Source organism: Zosterops lateralis (genome assembly GCF_965231275.1).
Source record: "Zosterops lateralis genome assembly, chromosome: 10".
NCBI classification, from domain to species: Eukaryota; Metazoa; Chordata; class Aves; order Passeriformes; family Zosteropidae; genus Zosterops; species Zosterops lateralis.
Window position 1 is genome coordinate 17,073,122 of NC_139770.1, and position 19,864 is coordinate 17,092,985.

The following is a 19,864-nucleotide window of genomic DNA, read 5'->3' on the forward strand; positions in this document are numbered from 1 at the left end:
TTATCTAATAAGATGTCATTACAATTCTACTTGTTTTTGAAGTCCAGCTTTGATTTCACAGCACTGCAGTCAGTCGCACTGCCTCTGTGATTTGCTCATCTCTGTGTGACATAGAGGAGGGAGCATTTAATTTCATTTACTTTTTCTGAATGCTTTGCTTTTAAACAAAGCAAAGAATGGAAATAAGTCTGAAAAGAAATGTATTTCACCACTTATCTAAGAAACTGAAGAGCTGAGCTAAATATGTTGAGAACAGCTGGTGGGAGTAATATAAGGACTCTGTTTTAATCTTGCACAGTGTGAGAAGGTCAGGAGCCAGCCTTGTGCTTTATTCCCATGGTGGAACATGCTGGGAGTGTAGTTAAGCAGGACTATCTATAGCACACGGTGCTGTTGCTCAGAGGAAAGTGTGCAGGGATCCAGTTCTGGACTCAGTAAGCAATGGGGGAGCACTTGTTCCAGTTCCCTGACTTCAGCTGAGCCATTGGACACGGGCAGTGGAACAGGGAACTGACTTGGGCCATCTTGCAGTGTTTGACACATTAGGAAAAAACACCCAGGGTTTGTGTGCAGTGTGTGCATGCCCTGCAACTGTGACTGCTCCAAAGCCTGCCCAGCTAGGGAAGGGGATGGAGGTCCTCTGGAAGCAGATCTGTAGCTTGTTCAGGGGTGCAGCATGTGGCTCTTTGGATGTTTTCAGTGATGCATTGCTTATCTTTCCCAAAGAACGTTAATTTCCCAGCAGAGGTGAAGGACCTGACCAAGCGCATCAGGACGGTTTTGATGGCCACAGCTCAGATGAAGGAGCATGAGAAGGACCCTGAGATGCTGGTGGACCTGCAGTACAGCCTGGCAAATTCCTATGCCAGCACACCTGAGTTGCGCAGGACGTGGCTTGAAAGCATGGCCAAGATTCATGCAAGAAACGGAGATTTATCAGAGGTAATGTAAATAAATGAACAGGAAATCCCTTTGTCTTCAGGCTGAGCTGTTCTGGGCTTTGGAATACTGACAACAGTAGTGAGTTAAGAGAATCGTACAGTCTCTCTCATATATTTGAAAGCAGAGGAGTGGAGGTTTGAAAACACCTGGAGATGTGATATGGTCATCCCAGCTTGCCTGGTCATGGGTACCTGATACATCCTGGAGCAAGACTGGCAACTGTCTGACAGAGAAGCTGAGGGCATGGCACCTCTGCTGCCTACCCCTAGCAGGCACAGTAGCTGTGGTGTAGAGGAGGTTATGAGCAGTGAGTAACTCACAAAGGATTTTCTTCTCCCCCACTACAGCCTAGGAGAGGAGCTTTGTTTATAATGTGTTGTCATTTTCATCAAAGACTAAGTGGGTGATGCAAAATTCCACTGCATAACCCGGGGATACCTTCTTTGTTAAGTCATCTTAATGGTTCTCTTGAAAAAAATCTATGCATTTACATAAGACACCTTGTGACATTTACACTTGAGGAGGATTTTGTAATTTATTTTCTTAGATTACTTTTGTTTTCCCTTTTCTGCTTCATGACTTGGCAGTGCTGAAAGTACATGCTCCTTATCACACATGTGCTCTAATTCAGGATATTTTAACATATCCATGTATGTTGGTCTCTCATTACAGGCTGCTATGTGCTATATTCACATTGCTGCTCTCATTGCAGAGTACCTGAAGAGAAAAGGTAAGATCAACATATTCAAAACCAACTGCGTATCTATAAATGTTATTGTTCAAAATCTTTTTTTGGCTATTCCACTTTCCTTCCTTATATGTAAAGTATTCTTAAAGCAGCTTGAATTCTTCCCAAATCTTTTCTTTTTAAAATGTATCATAAATGCTAGTCTTAGACTGGAACAGTGAAAGTGTGTTTTGTGTAAAGAAGTTTAATTAAATGTTTAGCAAACTAGTGCTAATAGAGAATGCTTCACTTGATAGTCTGTTGTTATTAAAATATGCATGTATTAACACATACCAGTAGCAGTATACTAATACCATCTTACAATATCATAGGTTACTGGAAAATGGAAAAGATTTGTACCTCACGTATGCTCCTGGAAGATGCTCAAGTCTCTGATAGTAATGTGTTACTAACAACTCACACTGGAGGAAGTGAGTGCTCTAACCGTGCCTGTTTGTGGGTCAAATAACATGATTAAGAAATCAAACTACTGTTTTGCAACTGATCTGGAAAAATATCAACCAAATCCAAACTGTTTCTAGTGCATGTTGAAGGCTGTTATAGAAAGCAATGCTGGAAACATCATGAGTTCCTTTCCTGCTGCTCGTTGGCTGGTTTGATGGATTGCTCAGAATGTCTCTGGTTATGGGCTTTTGCAGCAGGAAAATCCCTCTTGGGTCAATTGGTGTTTAGCATGCAAATCCATGTCCAATTCCTTGGCTATCCAAAGCTGGGAGGGCAGGGGGATGGAATTAATATCTGGTTATCCATATGTAACTTAATATAGATAAAGAGGTTTTTTTAAATCTATGATACTTATTTAAAAATAAAGTGCAGGCTTATATTTTTAAATGCTTCTATGCCAATGGTTATTTCATTTATGAAATCTGTATTTCATAGTAATTCTCAGCATGAGATATGTTAGCAATTTCCAGGGTCACGGGCAAATATCTGGGGAAGAAAAAACAGTTTTGGAAAGACTATAAGTCCTTCAATACATCTGGAAGTGTCTGTGGACAAGATGGAAAAATGCATCCTTTTAGAAGGAAGCTTTCTGTGAGGAGCAATAGTTGTGAGACAGTTCAGTAGAGGTAAAAGGCTTTGCCTGAATAAAGATTATAGTAGCTGGAGTGAAGAACTTGGGTGATTTTAAACCTGTACTTAAACAGTTTTCGAAACTTGAAAGAGAAAACGGAAGTCCCCATCTCAATGTGTATGGGTTAGCTTTTTCAATTGAGCCAGGATTTATTTGCCAGCTCAGGGAGCCGGATCTCATGGCAGCTGCTGTTTTAGAGTGCACATTCTGTTAAAGGCCTTTGGTGACAATATCTCAGTGCACCCCCAAGTGACCACACTTGCCAGTGCATATGAGTTTACTCATAGATGAGTTTTTGAGAAGTCAGTATCTTTCTTGAGTAAAAAAAGTAGCATTTTCCTACTTTTAATTTAAACATGGGCCTTGCCGGGAGTTTGTCACCTCCCCTGGCAGCTTTACCTTCTCCACTCCAGAGCAGTAGTAAAGCCCTTGCAGGTCAGACCCTTCCTGATCTGTAAAGTGTGCTGCCTGTGCAAGTTGTTTCTGCTGCTACCATGGCACTTAGGCCTCAGCTTAGCAAATACTCAGTTTAAGCTCAGTTTTATTCTTTATGAGCCTTCCCATGTGCAGCTGCTGCCACCAGGCAGAGCTTTCTGCAAGGGAGTGCCTTGGCTGGGGCCCTGGCAGCACTGCTGACCCAGGGCAGGACAGGAGAGCCACTGCCAGCCTGCCCTGGAGCCACCAACCCTGGGCTGTGACACTCCTGGGGAACTGTGCCCGTGGGACACCTGACAGCTGGGACCTGTGCAGGATCTCCAGGTGTGACTTGTGTCACCTCAGCCTGCAAGGGTCATTCCTGTGCACAAGGGAGCACTGCACATGAAGCTTTGTAGGGTCTGCCAGCACTTACAGCTCAGGAACCAAAGAGAGGAATAACACTGCATCAGGAAAATGTTATCCTTCCTCTTTGCCTGGAGAAGTGAATTTATATCATTGAGGAAAATGTGTAATAGTCTCACAAATTCAATCAGCTCCATTTGTGCTTCTCATTACTTGGGCTGTGAAAGAAATGAACTCATCAGCTTTGTTTTAATGGCATCTAGTAACTTCTTGAAGAATCTGATCATTAATAGCCTTTCTTATGACTTGCACTTCAAGGCTTATTTTCCATGGGATGGCCTGCTTTTCTGAGCATTACCCCCAACATTAAAGAAGAAGGTGCTATGAAGGAAGACTCTGGGATGCAAGATACTCCCTATAATGAGGTCAGCAATATTAACATTTATATACCTGTTCTGTATTAACAGAATGTTATTTCTAGGGCAATCCTGTGCGTGTCACAACAAATTATAGTGAGTGTACTCAGGCAATGTTAAAAGGCACGCAGCTTTTGAGTGAAATGTCACAGCTGTTGCAGTGGTGTTTAGCTAAGGAGAACATAAAATACCAGAGCTGAAAGTCAGGGCAGGAGGAAGCGCATGAAGCAAACCCATTCTTTTGCATGAGGTGACAACTATTTGAGTATTTTCATGTTACTGTTATTTCAGTTTTTTTGTCTAAAGAGCATTGTGTCGTTGCAATAAACCTTAATATAGAAGTTCCAGAATAAAAATGAAGTCGTGGGTATGTGCTTTTGCTGCATTGCTATTAATTAAATGCCACCAGCTGTCAAATCACTGAACTATTTGCATTTGTGAAATTGCAGAATATTCTCGTGGAACAGCTGGAGTTGTGTGTTGAGTACCTCTGGAAGTCTGAGAGATATGAGCTTATTGCTGAGGTTAACAAGCCTATCATTGCTGTTTTTGAAAAGCAGAGGGACTTTAAAGTAAGTGGGTGTTTGGTTTGGGTCTTTTTAATTATCCTCAGGCAACAGTAAAGATCAAAATTTTTAGGGGAAAAAAATGTGCATTCTTTAAAGGGAATATTTTCTTCCTGACTGTGAATTCTCCTTTTAATGTTTTGTGCTGTGAGAAAATAAAAAACTTTGGTGTCTTCCCTGCCTCTTTTCAGCATAAATGCAACAGTAAATGTAAAAAAGTTTTCAAACAAACCTCTTGTCTTAGCTGGTGGATATGATTTTTACATGGGTTTTAAACCAAGAGCACATTTGCATTGTAGTTAAGTTTAGAAAATGCTAATAAATTGTGTGATTTCTTCACAATTTCAGGGTTTCATAGCTTCTTATTTACTTGGCAATTTCAATACATAATGGATGGCCAGATGATAATCTCATTTACTGATTTTTCTGGGTTTAAATTGAAAGAGACACAAAGTGGTAGGTAGCAATAAGGTGTATGCTAAGGAAGCAGCTCCTGAGATTTTAACTTAGCTGAAATTTTGGTTCAGCATCTTGAGAAAGTGCTGTTTAGCGGTAACTGTGGAAAGCACATCTTTGTGTGGGGTTGGGAGCTGATTGGAGTTGTTGGCACCTTGTTCTCACCTGCACAAACAGCTCTGGGTTCTCTGACCCATTACTAGATCAGCAGCACTGTCTGGTGGTGGCATGATTGTCTGTGACCCTGTGCACAAAGGCTCCACTGCCATAAAACCCCTCAGAAGATGACAGAAACCTTGCAGTGACTCTTTAGTGAGTGCCAACAAGATTAAACTATTCCCTTAACGCATACAACCATCCTTGTAAAGGTTTGGGATCCCAGTTAAGGGCTGTGCAGAGCTGTGGTGGCATTTCCCAAGGTGCTGGCGTGTCCTCACTGCCCTCCCTGTGCCTGTTTGCAGAGACTGTCTGAGCTGTACTACGACATCCACCGCTCCTACCTGAAGGTAGCAGAAGTCGTGAACTCGGAGAAGCGGCTCTTCGGGCGCTATTACCGCGTGGCGTTCTATGGGCAGGTGAGTGACTTTGGGTTCTGCTGCCTCCACAGTCACAGATTTCAGAGCTGTCCGTGATATAGTTCAGGGAAGCACCTGGTGGTGAATCACGGGGTAAATGCTGCCTCATGGGTCAGACTCCCAGCAAGATTTTAGTCAGGAGAGAGCACTCAGTTGTTGCCTCAGTGTAAACCACTGCTGTGGATTTAGTGGTGTATCAGAGAACAGAATTCTGTGCCAGCTTTAGTTCTTGGCTTCATGAAGCAAAGCTGAGACTGAGACAGGGAAGGTTTTTTCAAACTGCAACATAAATAGAAACAGATAAGGCATCTTTGATAAATGGCACTCTCCTCTAATAGATCTTAAAGCAGAGCAGTATGCAGTAGATGCTTTGTTGTATTTTTCACTGACTCTGCCTTCTGCTTCCAGGCCACCTCTGATTCTGTGCAATGTACTGTAGAATAGCATTATTCCCTCTGCTGTGCTTCAGCACTCTTGAAGCATTATTTTGTGCTTTCTTCCACCACAAACCGGTGTAGCAATCCAGCATGTTCCTTTTAGTCCTGGTTTTGGCAAGCATAAAATTTCCTGTGCTCTAAAATATAAAGTGTGTAAACAACAGATTGATATGAATCATTCTGTTTGCTAATTAGATTTTAATGCAAAATTTGCTCTTTTCTCCTTTTGATCTTATTCAAGGCTGTGGTAAGTCTAGTTCTGTTGCATGTTTCGTTTAATTCTCCTCACACATCCTTCATCCTTCCCTCTACTGTTACTTAACATTAATTTCCCTATGCTCTCAGTTCTTTGGTTCATGGCAGATGAAATAACGTTGCTGCATTCATTATTGCATCCTGCAAACTAACTTTTGTTTGTTCAGTTACCTGAATTACCGAGCTGTACATGTCATCATGTTGTGTGTGCACTGTGGGGCCCAATGCTGCTTCATCTCATCTCAGTGGAAGTTCCTCCCAGCTTCACTGGGAGTGGGACTGGACCCCCTCTGTTGAAAGTCTTGGGGTAGCGTTAATGCTGTTTGAATGCAAGCCTGCCTTCCTGGCCTGCACAGCAGCTCCCAGGTGGAGGCTGTTGTGTCAGTCTGGGTCTATGGCAGTGGTCACTGGAGCACTCTGGGCAGGCTGTGGCCATGGCTGTGGTCCTGGCAGTCCCTTGTGGGAGCAAGCAAATGGGAATTCAGAGGGGAAGGGCAGGTCCTGGCTCTCTGGACAGTTTAGCAAGGCCAAACTTGCCAAATGCAGGGAGGAAGTGAGCTGCACTTGAGGAAGGGCAGAGTTTTCCTTATGCCTGGCCTTCCTCAAAAAGGGAGCAGCAGAGGGCAAAACAGGGCTCTTCTACCTGCAGCCTCTGGGCAGCACTATCCCAGAGCCAGTGCCTCTCCCACTGGGTGATTGAGCTGCAGCACTTCTGCTGCCCTGGGTTAGCACCTCTGTAACAGTGCAATGACTTTCCAGGTGCCAGTGCCACAAGGGCAACTTCATTTAAACAGCTTTAGTGCTCTGAAGGGTGAGACTTTGTCATAGTTGTGTCTTTGTTCCCCCCAGTCACTGGGCTCTAAAGGCTCTAAAGGCAACAAGCACTGTTTTGTCCTTGCCCTTTGCAGGAGAGATGTGATGTGGCTGCTGTTCCTTAACTGAAACAAAAGCTGCAGAGAAAGCAGATTAAAGAAACAAAAAAATAATGTTAATACTGGGAGGGAGAATTTTGGAGGTTCTTAGTGGAGAAAGATGATCTTCAGCTGCACCTGAAAAGTGTTCTTCATGCAAGGCAGGGACACTATTTGGTTACTGCATTGCTGCGGGGACCCTGTGCAAGGATGGTTTGAATTATTGTGATCCTCAGGGAGGACACAGTCATTTGTTTTCACCAGCAGGATTTATTTGCCAGCTCAGGGAGCCGGATCTCATGGCAGCTGCTGTTTTAGAGTGCACATTCTGTTAAAGGCCTTTGGTGACAATATCTCAGTGCACCCCCAAGTGACCACACTTGCCAGTGCATATGAGTTTACTCATAAATAAGTGTTTGAGAAGTCAGTATCTTTATTGAATTAATAACCAAAAAATAAAAATCCTGTTAAATATACTGAGTAGCTGGGAACACATATTGTGCTGATATGCAAAGACATTCAAGACCTGTTTTTCAGAGCAGTGCCAGGTAAAGGTAGAGGGTTTGTTCTTCTGTGTGTACCAGAAGCTGGAGATGTTGGAGGGCAGAGTTCCATAGTGATCACAATCACTTACTGTGGGAAGAGACAGAGAAAGAACCATTAGATGCTGTTTCCTGGCAGGTCAAGCAGAAGGCTTTACCTCAGCACCTTTCAACAAAGGACAGAGAATGGTCTGATGTACTGTGAGCTCCAAGGCTGTGTCTGGAGGCATCTGAGAATGAGGAAAGGCCTCATCAGAACTCCCACAGTGATAGGCCTTGGTCACAACTTGTCTCTCAGAACATCAGAGCTCAGTGGAAACCAGTAACCTGCTGTTCAGGAGGTCATCTGCCTTCCATCACCATCAGCTGCTCCCTGTAATCATTTTCATCTCTGAGGCTGTGCTGTCCTTGCAGGACCAAGCCAGCCAGGATGAAAATAATCCAGGGAAATGCATCGATAATGTAACCTTGGCTGCTTAATATTTTAAAATCCTGAAATTGGAGGATATTTGGCTTCTGAAAAGTATTTAATCTTACTTTTAATAGTCTTTGCCAGACATATAGCATATGGCAGACATGATTATTTATAGCTCACAGTTAGCTTCTGCTTGTCACTTGTCAGCTGAAATACTGTAGGGAATATGTACTTAAATGATGTCTCTTGCATTAGAGGTAAAACTAAATCTGTTAGTTGCTTTCAGGTATTTTTTTTAAGTAAAACAATTAACAGAGATATCATCCCAGTGTGCCATGCAGCATCAGCAGAGATTTGGCACTTACATATAAACACTATGTTCCAGCATGCAAACACACAGAGAAACAGGGTTTAAAAGCATAAACTGTATTCTAGCTTGCTGTGTGATTACTTTGGAAAACATGTGGGGTTTTGTTGAAAACACTGAATAGTAACAGAAAGCAGATGTCATTTGACAGAAACAGTCCAGAGTGGTATGTTTGAGTATGAGTACATCAAACTAATGAGGTTTTCCCCACATAAAGCAGTTTTTCTTCAGTGGAAACAAGATCAGAAACCAGATTATGATCCGGTAGATATTTTCTCAGTGTAATCAATAAGAAGTCAAATTCCTCCCCAGCTCAACAGATGTTTATAGGAAGTCAGCTTTGGAGCTTTAGATTTTTTTCTCTAATTACCTATGAAGTTGTTCATATGCCCATGGAATTTAATTGATAATGTTGTTAAAAATCACACAATGTTAGAAGGTCACTGTGAGACTGAAGAAGATGCTGTCAGATGAGCTGCTGTTGCAGCTATTAGTTACTGGTTTCCCGTAATGCCCACAGTACTCCTGACACTTGCCAAATTAGCGAATTTTATTGCCCCCCGTCCTCACTGAAGGAGAAGCCAGAGATGCACATATTTGTTAATTCCCATTGAAATGAAGCTTGAGGAGGGTTTCCTAAAGAAGCAATGAAATTCATAGCTTATTTTATTTTAATTCTGGTGGGGGTTTTTTTTGGTTTTTTTGGTGGGATTTTTTTTTTTGGTTTTTTTTTTTTTGTTTGGTTGGTTTTTTATTTTTTTGTTGTTGTTGTTGTTGTTTGTTTTGTTTTGTTTGTTTTGTTTTGTTTTTTTGTGAAGATTTGCCTACTCAATCATTTTAGAGGGCAAAGTTGAAACACACTTCCAGATAAAAAGGCTGGATTTTGCATTAGTACCTTCTGAAGAGATTTTGGAGATGTCTCTTGCCTTCATTAATTTCTGCTTCTCTGTTTTTCTACAGATGGCAGTTTGCTTAGGCAAATTGTAGAATTAGCCATCCAAGCCACATCATGTGAAGTTCAAAGGGCCTTGGGTCTGACATCATTAATGCTGTCTGCCTTTCCCCCTGTCCCTGCAGCTTCAAGTGTTCTCCTCTGGGTCACTTTGCATTAAGGTGGAAGGAAGAGGCTTTGAGTGTAGCTGCAGTGGTGCCCATCACCAAATTGCATGTGAAGTCCTGGGAGGGGGGCTGGTGCTGCTCATGGCACTGGGATGAATCCAGTCCCTGTTAATGGGGCACCTTCTGCCCAGCTGGGAGAGCTTCTCCTGGAGCATTGATGTACTTGTTCATCTTGTAGCAGTTGAGTGTCTCATCTGCAGGTGCTGCAATGCTCTGTTAATTTTCAGAGATTGTCATTTCTCCTGAAGCCTGACAGACTCATGTTCAGCTCTTCAGTGGACCCTTTTATTAAATCTCTGCCAAGTCCATCCAAAGTATTAAATAATGGCCTTAACAAGACTGTACCTTTCTTGCAAAGGAATACGGTCTGTGTGTCCTTTTGTTTTTCTTTTTCTTTTCAAATATGAATGATTTGCTCATTGTCTCTGGAAGTGCTGCAATTCTACATGGCCTTTCAAGGTGCTCCCCAGAGTTTCTCTTCAGCTGCCCTGAGGAGATGCAGGCTGGTTCCCAGGTGCTCCCCATGCCATGGCCATGGGCAGCAGTGCCTGTGCCTGCACATGTGGCTGTCAGAGGATGCACTGGGCGTGACATGCCGCACACAACCCAGCTGGGCTCAGTGTCCAGCAAAGAGCTGTTAATTGACCCAAATTATTAAGATTTAAAGAATTTTTAATGTCTATTTTTTAATCCATGAGGATTTTTTCATCATTTTCACACATCAGCATTTTCAAGAAAGCCTTTTAACTCTTTAACCAGCTCGGTCTCTTAAGTGAATAAATGTGTAGGGATCTTTTCCTGGGTAGCTTTGGAGATTGCAGACCAGTATAAACACTGACCTCTAGGCACATGTCTGCTAGGAGTGGACAGAGGTAAGCTGTTAACTTAGGTGATGGAAGTGGCCTGTTGGATGCTCTGGTGGGTATACAGGCAACCTTGATTCCTGATGTAAGCACTTGTTTAGGTTTTGCCCTGCTTGTTATGTTCACTGTATCCTTTTGTTTCTTTCCAAACAGGGCTTTTTTGAAGAAGAGGAAGGTAAAGAGTATATCTATAAAGAGCCCAAATTAACTGGCTTGTCTGAGATCTCTCAAAGACTGATGAAACTTTATGCAGACAAGTTTGGAATAGATAATGTGAAGATCATCCAGGATTCCAACAAGGTATGAAAGACCTTGGTTGTGGTTTTGCACAGGGGAGAGAACTGAGTGTGGTGCAAGATGAGCAGACAGATGTTTGCTGCAGTGCAGAAGCAGGTTGTTTTCTGCCTCATTTAGCTTTCATCTGTTTTTGCCAATGGCTATAGTCAAAGGTCCCAGTCTTCTTAGGGAACTCTAGGTAAAATAGCTTTGTATCCATCCGTGATCAGAGTATTACATTTGGAAGTCTCAGTTTTCTTTGTTATGGCTATAAATAAATAAACAAACACATCAAAAATGCAATGGATGCCTTGGAAACTCATCACAGTTAACATAACTTTATCATGTTTGCCCCTGTACCACAGGTGAACCCCAAAGACCTGGATCCCAAATACGCCTACATCCAGGTGACCTACGTGACACCTTTCTTTGAGGAGAAGGAGGCCGAGGAGCGCAGGACCGACTTTGAGATGCACCACAACATCAACCGCTTTGTCTTCGAGACGCCCTTCACGCTGTCAGGGAAGAAGCATGGCGGTGTGGAGGAGCAGTGCAAGAGGCGCACCATCCTCACCAGTACGTCTGCTCCCTGGTCCCTTGGTCTCCAGGTCCCCTGCTGCCAGCTCACCTTCTCCCTTGCTGCCCTGCTCCCAGCTCAGCCCAAGTGCCAGATGTCCATCAGCCAGTTGTGCAGCATGATAACTCATCTTTTCACTCTGTGTATTGGCCACCTGCTTCCTTACAGACCTGCTGAGCATCTTAGGGATAGTTCTTTTCATTCAGCTGCTTTGTTTTTCCTTGTAATTGGCATCTTAACTGTTCTTGCAGTGATGTCACTTGGGAGTGGTTCTACTTTGAGTCAGCTTAGCACTCAGAACCATTTTTCTTTTCATAATAAACAATTCAAAGAAAAAGCCAAGTAGGATGTCTGTTCTGCTAAGAGTAAAACTTGCAGATAGAAATTTTCATTCAAAATTGGAGTAAGATACATTATACAGATTTATTTTTTTCAAGCTAGAGGTAAGATTTCAATCAGTGTTTTAAGGCAGGAATGTCAGGAACACTAGATATGTCTTCTCTTAATGAGTCATATTAAACTGAAGCTTTTAGCTTCTTATCATTATTGAAATCTCTCTTTAAAAATGCCTCCTTGGTGAGACTGCTGCTAAAACTTGACATGTCTGTATTCTGATGTATGAGGAACTGAGGTGGAGGCGTTGCTCTCATGGGCAGCTGTGGGCAGACCTGATGTTCACAGCAAAGGCTCCCAAGTGACAGAAAACCCAATTTTCTACCAACTTCAGTGCATCTGCTTCCCCCAAAGGACAAAGTGAGAAAAACTGCTTGCAGTGCAAGCATAGTCACCTAAAAGTTTTGTTCTGACAAGTCAGGAAAGAGGCACTGATGTCTGAGGGTGTCTTGTTACATTACACAGCTTTGCTTGTAACAAGAAGAAAGGAGGAATAGCTTGTGTATGGGTTTTTTTAAGTGCTGGGGCAGCAGTAGGTGTTTTGAGATCTGTATTGAAGCAGGTAGTTTCACTGACTTGAAAGTGCAGCTGTTATGGTCTGTCTGGCAAAAACAGAGAGGGCTGTTCTTCTGGCAGAATATTTTCCCTGGGTTATCACATGCTGTCACCAGCTACCACAGCTCTCAGCCCTGCTCTACCTTTGGTATTAAGTGGGAATTTGATTACCTCCTCTTCTCCCCTGCTTTTCCCTTTGGTACCTATCTCACCTCAGTGCTTTTCACTAAAGGAAACATTATTTTCTCTTTTTTTTTTTTTTTTTCCAGTCCTGCTTGATAAAGTCATGTGTTTTCATTTGTTTCCTGTGTAAATTTAAGTTTTAGTTTGAGAAAAAAGCAAGGTTTTTGCTGTGACTGGAGGAGTGGTGAAGTCAATCAGTGGTACCTGCACTGCATCTCTGCTCCAGAGCCTGCTGGGCAAAGGGCAAGTGCAGTCTGGCTGCACTCTGTGGTTCACTGGCTCTCTGCCATGCCTGGCTCGTGCTTCCAGCACTGGGAGTCCTGGCTTTCCTGCTCTCCAATGAGATAGACATGCTGTAAACTGGAGCTTATTTAGTTCTGAGCTGACTGGAAGCAGATGCTTAGTGTAGAAAGTCATGCATGGAGTTTGAGAGACCTTCTGAAGCACGTAGGGCAATCAGAAAAGTGTTGGCTCAGGTCAGACTTAATGCACTAGAACAGTACCTTTGCCAAACTCTCTGAGATCCATGAAAGGCCTTGACTGAATGTAGAGAGTTTTAAAGGTGAATAATTCCTCTGTCAGCTCCCATAGCAGTATTTAGGTTAAATGGTAAAAGCACTTCTTCAGTGCTTTAAGGATGATGTTTCAATAGCAGGTTCATCTGCAGGTGAGTGTCCTGGTTTAACCTCAGCTGGTAGCTAAGCCCCATGCAGCCACTCACTCACTGTGTGTCCTCTGGTGGGATGGGGAAAATCAAAAGTGTTAATGTGAAAAAACTCAGAGGTTGAGGTAAAGACAGTTTAATAGGTAAAGCAAAAGCTGCACAAACAAGCAAAGCAAAACCAGGGGTTCATTTGCTGCTTCCCTGCACAGGCAGGTAAATGTAACTCCAAGAAAGCAGGGCTCCATCACATGTAACAGTGTCTTGGGAAGACAAGCACTACACTCTGAATGTCCCTCCCCTTTCCTTCTCCTTTCCTCAGTTCTATATGCTGAGCATGACACCATATGGTCTGGAAAATCCCTTGGGTCAGTTGAGGCCAGCTGTCCCCTCCCAGATCCTTGTGCACCCCCAGCCTCCTCTCTGGTGTATGGGGTGAGGAGCAGAAAAGGCCTTGGTGCTGTGTAAGCCCTGCCCAGCAATAACCAAAACATCCCTGTGCTCTCAGCACTGTTTCCAGCACCGATCCAGAGCACAGCCCTGTACCAGCCACTGTGAAGAAAATTGACTCTATCCCAGCCAACACCAGCACAGGGAAGGATTCCCAATTCAGCTAAGCTAGAAGCCCCTGCCTATAACATGAAATATGTTTGCTGTGATGGTTTGAGCTGTCTAAACTTCAGTGTGGAGTTATAATTTGGTGCCTTAACTCAGAAGAAGAAATTTGTGGATTCTAAAATCTGAGCACTGAGAGCTTTTTCCCACCTGCCTGGGCAGAGCTTGGTAGCAAACACTGTGAATTCAAAAGGAAATGCTCTTCCAGTGCCAGCTACATCAGAATTCAGTTTGGACCTGCTGTGTCACTTCTACTCATTCATTGATTAAAACTTTATTTTTATGAATCCGTAAAAAGATTGACAAAGTCAAAAATTAATACTTAATTGTTTTGCTTTCCTCAATACTCTCTTGTTGGGTGAGTCTCTGATCCATTTCTCTCTGTCTCGAGTAGCCAGTCACTTGTTTCCCTACGTGAAGAAGAGGATTCAGGTCATAAGCCAAACCAGCACAGAGCTGAACCCCATCGAAGTGGCCATTGATGAGATGTCCAAAAAGGTCTCAGAGCTCAATCAGCTTTGCACAATGGAAGAAGTGGACATGATCCGACTGCAGCTCAAGCTCCAAGGAAGTGTTAGTGTCAAGGTAATAATAATTTGCTGCCTTTTTCCTCCTTTTTTCAATGTATCTACCTAAATTTTTATTCTGATTTTCATCATTCAGGTATTTTTTGTCTTTGGCATATCTTGTATGATAGTGCTGTTAGACACACTAAGGAATGGAAAGTTTTCCACTGGCATTGATGACTGCTGGTTTTAGATGCTAATTATTTCATTCAAGTCTACTCTAAATAACAGCTAAGACCTTTCCAACAAGACTGCCACGTATCACTTGAGAATATGGCCCAACACAAGCAGGCAGATTCTTTAAAGAGAGTTTGCTAGGATTGGCTTTGTCATTTCCTATTTAGGAAAGTTGGGATTGTGACAGCCATGTGTATTCCTGGTGCTCTCATGGAAATGTCTTCAAACAAACATGTAACTGTCTGGGTGGTCATCTGGCTGGAGATTTGGAAAGGCCAGCACAGATCTGCAGCTTGAACGAGGTTGAGCAGCTCCTGTTTCCTCAATAAAACTCCTCAGCTTCCATCCTGGTGACAAAAGGAGTGAAAGGATGTCCTTCTCACAGCCTCGGTTGCCTGAGGCCAGTCTCCAGGCCTTGGAACACAAGAGGAACAACAATGAATGGCTTGTTCTCAATACCTAAGGTGTGTGTTTTTCACCCAGGTAAACGCTGGACCAATGGCCTATGCTCGAGCTTTTCTTGAAGAGACAAATGCTAAGAGATATCCTGATAATCAAGTTAAGCTTCTGAAGGAAATCTTCAGGTAAACATTAATTTTAGCCTTTTCACCCCCACATATGCATGGCACAGGCAGGTGAGACACAAAATCTGCATTTATCCTATCTTACAAGTCATTCCTGAGCAACATTTACTGGAGTTCTGGGCTCCCCTAGTAGAATACATTCCTTTTGATCTGAGGATGAGTTCTGAAATTCATTCCTAACAGGTGCAGTTTGCAAGGGGAAGAAGAGATAGAGCATTGTGGCTGTATATATACACGGATAGGTTTCTTCATTACTGCAGAACTTTTGTCATTGTTCCTTTGTGTTTCCTTGCTTGCAGGCAATTTGCTGAAGCCTGTGGACATGCCCTCGATGTCAACGAGCGCCTTATTAAGGAGGACCAATTTGAGTATCAGGGAGAGATGAAGTCTCATTACAAGGATATGCTCAGTGAGCTCTCTGTAGTTATGAATGAACAGGTCAGAACATCTATTTCAGTGCTAGTTGGGCTCAATGAGGGTGGCTAATTGTGTCTTCTAAGGACAAATGAAGCTGTAGAGCAAAATACTAGAAGTAAAACCTTGCAATGCAATAGTGACTAAGAAAACAGTTTAATTTTTTGTGGGTTTGGGTTTTGTTTTTTCTGCTCTTTTTTTTTTTTAATACAATTATATTCTATATATATTCAGATTCTATAACAAATCTGATCAACAAAGATCTGTTTTCTGCCTGTTTTGCTACATATTGAAAAGCTGAATGTTTGTGAGGCTAAATGCTGGCTGGGGTTTAGAGGCATAGAAAGATAATCAGTCTAAACTAGTGCTTTATGCTTTCCTTGCTTTGTCCTATAGCTGTGATGTTTTTAATTAAAACAGTAAATTGCTATTAAGATGTAGCTTATAACCACAGGAGGTATCTTATTGTTTCTATTTATATTCAGCTTTCAGAGAAAGTTATTTTTCAATTTTTTTATACTTGAGTACACTGTCAGAATAGATGCTATGTATTTTAACAGCTTCAGAAGGATGAGCATGCATGGATACATTATACTGCATCCCAAAATTCTGAATTGGACTCCAGTGCACACTTGCAGCTATTCTACTGCTGTGTCCAGGCAGATTTTTTATATATATATTTTCTATTTCAATTAAATATTGAGAGATTTCCATACTGAAGTGCTAATTAAACCATTTTTAATTATATCTCTGCATGCTTATGGGCAGGCTATCTTAAATTGCATCTGATAAATAGCTCCTCTCTAGCAGTTGTGCTGCACTTCCAGGTGCCTGTAGCATCCAAAAGCATTGTTGGTGTAGAGTTACTTGGTTTAACCACTGCTGTCAGTGGTGACATCTCACAGAAGTGCCTAACTGGCTCTCCATTACCCCATGCTGTATTATTCATCTTCACATATGAGTACGAGGAGAATAAGGATTGACCTGGATTTTTTGCCCATTGTTGTACTTACTGTGGAATTGAGTGAGTTTTTCCTTGGGTGTAAAGCTCCTGATTGCTTGGAGGCCTGGTGCCTGCCAGGTGGGAGTCAAGCTCAGGGGTGGCTGCAGTTCTGGGAGTTGTGCTCCTCTCCTGTTCAGGTGTATAAAGATTTGTGAACCTCAAGCATTCCAGTGGTTTTATCACAGCTAGTATTTATCACTGTTTTGTTAAGTATGTAAGTGTTACAGGTAATATATGTTAATCAATGTTCATACATCTCACATGGAAGTTATTTTGGCCATCTAGTCAGTGTGCATAGGCAGCATCATATGTTTTGTGTGAACCATTGTTTCCCACAAGAATGAAAAATGGATTATCAGCTCAAACAAGGCATGAGCAGCCCATGAGCTTCAGCATTCATAAAACATTTGGAGCATTCTGTTAAATGCTTATACCTGTATTTATATGCATGAGCTCTGAGTTTTCTTCATACTAAATAATACAAAATTACTTCAACAAAACAATGCTAATGTGTAAAGAGATCATCCAACAGAAGTCAAAATTGTCATCTCTTTTACCAAAATCATCTGAATTTTAAACTCCACTCTGAAAACAGTCTCCCACTTGCTATCCTTTGGGGAAATCTAAAAAGTGACAGCCCCATTTTCCAGGCAGAGTGGGGGTTTGAGAAAACTCTACTCCTCTTGCAGTGAACTTGTGAGCTCCCTACTTCTGAGCAGAGAATTTCCTCAGAGAAATCATATGCCATAAACTGTGGCTGAAATATTTATTTCACAGTTGGAAAGCTTGAGGCTCTCTTGCATCTGTGCTGTGTGCTTTACACCAGTAGGATTTGCCATCTTTCCCATTGTCGTATTCAAGAGAGTTTTGTTTCTCACCTACTGACAGTAACTTTTTCATCACCATATCTTTTTCTCTTTTTTGTTTTTCTCTTTTTTTGTTTTTCTTTTCTGACAGCTCTGTCATGGTCCTTGCTTATACAGCTTCTCTTCTTCCCTGTCTAACATTTCCCTCAATACTATAGCCAAAAGTGGTATGTTCATTTTTCTTACATCTATTTTTTCTTTTAATGTCATATACTTCCCTCACTTGCTGGTTTTTCTGCTCAGTATGTTTGTTTAATTTCATCTCTAATGACTCCCTTCTCAGGGAGTTTAAAAAAAAGATCCAAGGCATATGTGTGATGTGTTGTCTTGTTCTTTAGGATCCTAGTTGTGAACTTTAGGCAGCTCCACAAGAGCCCCCTAATGCAGAAGCAAGTGCCAGTAGTAGCAAAAAGTGACTGCCAGGGTGTGCCCAAGTCCCAGTGCTCTTCCTGCAGCCCCTGATGTGGGAGCAGCTCCTTCCCAGAGCTGCCTGAGCTGCAGGCTCAGGTGCTCAAGCTGCCTGTGCTCATGTGTGCCCCAGTGACAGCTGAGGGGTGGCTGATCTGCAGCCCTGGCCAAGGACAGCTGGGCTTGATGGTGTAGGGCTCCCCCTGGAGTTTTGTCAAGGTTTCTCTTGCACTGCTGATCCTCTGTGGTCTGGGGATGGCCCTGTCCCTGCTGTGAGTGCTTCAACAAAGCACCCATGGAGGAAGACAGGTTTTCAGTCTGCTTTTATAGAAGTAGGAAAAAAGAGCTATTACCAAGGCTAGAGGAGCTGCCTCAGGAAAAAAGATCTTCCTTCTTGCTAAAGCCTACCCATGGGACAGGGCAGAGCTTTTGGCACTGCTGCTCAACTGCAGCTGTGCCCACAGGCTCAGCCTGGCACTCAGTCCCAGCCCTGCTGCCCACTGTGTGCAGCTCTGTGGGGCTGGTCCATCCCCAAATGACAGCGTGGGCAGAGCTGGGCTGTCTGTGCCACACTCAGGAGGGGCCAACATGGGTGCCTGTGAGTTTGTAAAGTGTAGGGGACTTCTGTGAGATGGTGCTGTTCAGGGAATCCCATGGAGCTTGGCAGAAGCCAGCCCAGCCCCATTTTACCCCTGACTCAGAGGATGTCATCCCTATCCCTGCAGCCTCCATTTACAGGGAAAGGTCCTTTTCCTCTGTCAGATCATTGTATAACAATTTAAAAATGGGAAATTCTTGGTTAGACAATGAGCACTTTCAGGCACCAAATTATTCAGATCTCTCTCACTGTTGCTTTGTTTTTTTCCTGAAAAGATTGCGTACAAGGAGGACTCAGCAAAACCCCCAGGGATGGAGCGCACGTACTCACGAGTCATCCATAGAGCCAGCTCCTCCATGCCAGCAGCCAACACTCCAGCAAACCCTGATGCCTGACTGCAGCAAGGGGAGCAACACACGGCCTCAGGAAGATCTGGTGTCTGGGGTGGGGTTTGTTCTTTGTTGTTTGGGGTATTTTTTCCTTTTAGATTAATGGTACTGAAGATTAAGTTGATGGACAATACCAGGAAAAGGATTTGAGGATTTAAGATTTTAATTTATTGGAAGTCTTCACAGTGTTATTTTTTAAAAATGCAAGCTTGAGAAATTTTTTTTTTGCCTGCCCCAATATTTGCACATTCCCTCTTTTTTTTTTTTTTTTTTTTGTTTTTTGGTCAATTTTTGGTTTTGAACAGCCTTTATTAAGCCAGGCTGATTACAAAATTCCCATTGAACAGATAGGTACAGAGCAAACCCTAAGTTTGCTATAAATTATAATATATCTAATACTAAGTCCTAGTATACATATATTTTAAAGGTCAGAGTGGATGTTTTATAACATTTAAGCGTATTGCAATTGTAAATAGAAGATGTGTAAAATATGTCATTTTTACAAAATTTTAAAAAATATCTTTTTAGTTAATTATGACAGTACTAAGAATATGGATAACATTTCAGTTACCATTATATTAAAATATTTGTGTATGTGTATAAAAGCGTCCATAAAATTTTCTCTTTGAAGGGCTGTGCATTGATTCATTCCTGTGGCTGCTGATAGAGACACTTATGACCAGCAGAACATGGTTTTGGGTTCTCTCTGTGACCCCAGACTGAAGCAGGCTTGGTGTAGTTCTCCTGCTTGAAGCCAAGAAAACTCAGATTTTCCTCTGAAGTTCATAGTCCCAGATTTTGCCAGGGGCACATTGGGAACCCACGTGCCTTTAGTGAGATGTTTGTTCCAGTTTCTGCATCATGTGGGGATAAGGTGGAGTCATTGTGCTGGTTCTTCAGAGTTCCCTTTAACCTCAGGAGTTCCCATACTCCTTCATGTTCATTCATACAAAATGCCTGCTTGCAACAATCCCTGCTCATAGTACCTGTGTGTTAGAGTTCTTCTTTCCTGTGCACAGTCCCCACAATTGTGCTAAGCTGGTTTTTTTCTGTTTCTCTCATTTTCTCTGGAGAAGCTCTGGTGATTTCCCTGAGACCTCCATAGGTTTGTTCAGGACAGGGGCCAGAAACT

At 42.5% G+C, this 19,864-nt stretch overlaps 1 protein-coding gene across 7 annotated transcripts in view; it reads left to right on the forward strand.

Annotated features, from left to right (window-relative positions):
• Positions 1-19,357, forward strand: part of DOCK10 (dedicator of cytokinesis 10) — a gene marked incomplete at its 5' end in the record, with an annotated part of 141,963 nt that extends 122,606 nt beyond the window's left edge. For 5 of the 7 annotated variants that reach the window (XM_083868214.1, XM_083868209.1, XM_083868210.1 and 2 more), the window contains 12 exons: positions 727-942; positions 1,615-1,672; positions 2,002-2,100; positions 3,864-3,970; positions 4,411-4,533; positions 5,445-5,558; positions 10,621-10,767; positions 11,109-11,319; positions 14,122-14,312; positions 14,954-15,054; positions 15,354-15,492; positions 18,619-19,357. In XM_083868214.1, coding sequence (XP_083724340.1) covers positions 727-942; positions 1,615-1,672; positions 2,002-2,100; positions 3,864-3,970; positions 4,411-4,533; positions 5,445-5,558; positions 10,621-10,767; positions 11,109-11,319; positions 14,122-14,312; positions 14,954-15,054; positions 15,354-15,492; positions 18,619-18,738 — 1,626 coding nt within the window. In that variant the 3' untranslated portion in view covers positions 18,739-19,357. Of the gene's footprint in view, positions 1-726; positions 943-1,614; positions 1,673-2,001; positions 2,101-3,863; positions 3,971-4,410; positions 4,534-5,444; positions 5,559-10,620; positions 10,768-11,108; positions 11,320-14,121; positions 14,313-14,953; positions 15,055-15,353; positions 15,493-17,428; positions 17,505-18,618 lie in introns of all 7 variants that reach the window. The other 2 variants (XM_083868215.1, XM_083868213.1) reach the window with 2 other exon arrangements.
• Positions 19,358-19,864: the final 507 nt, after the last annotated feature.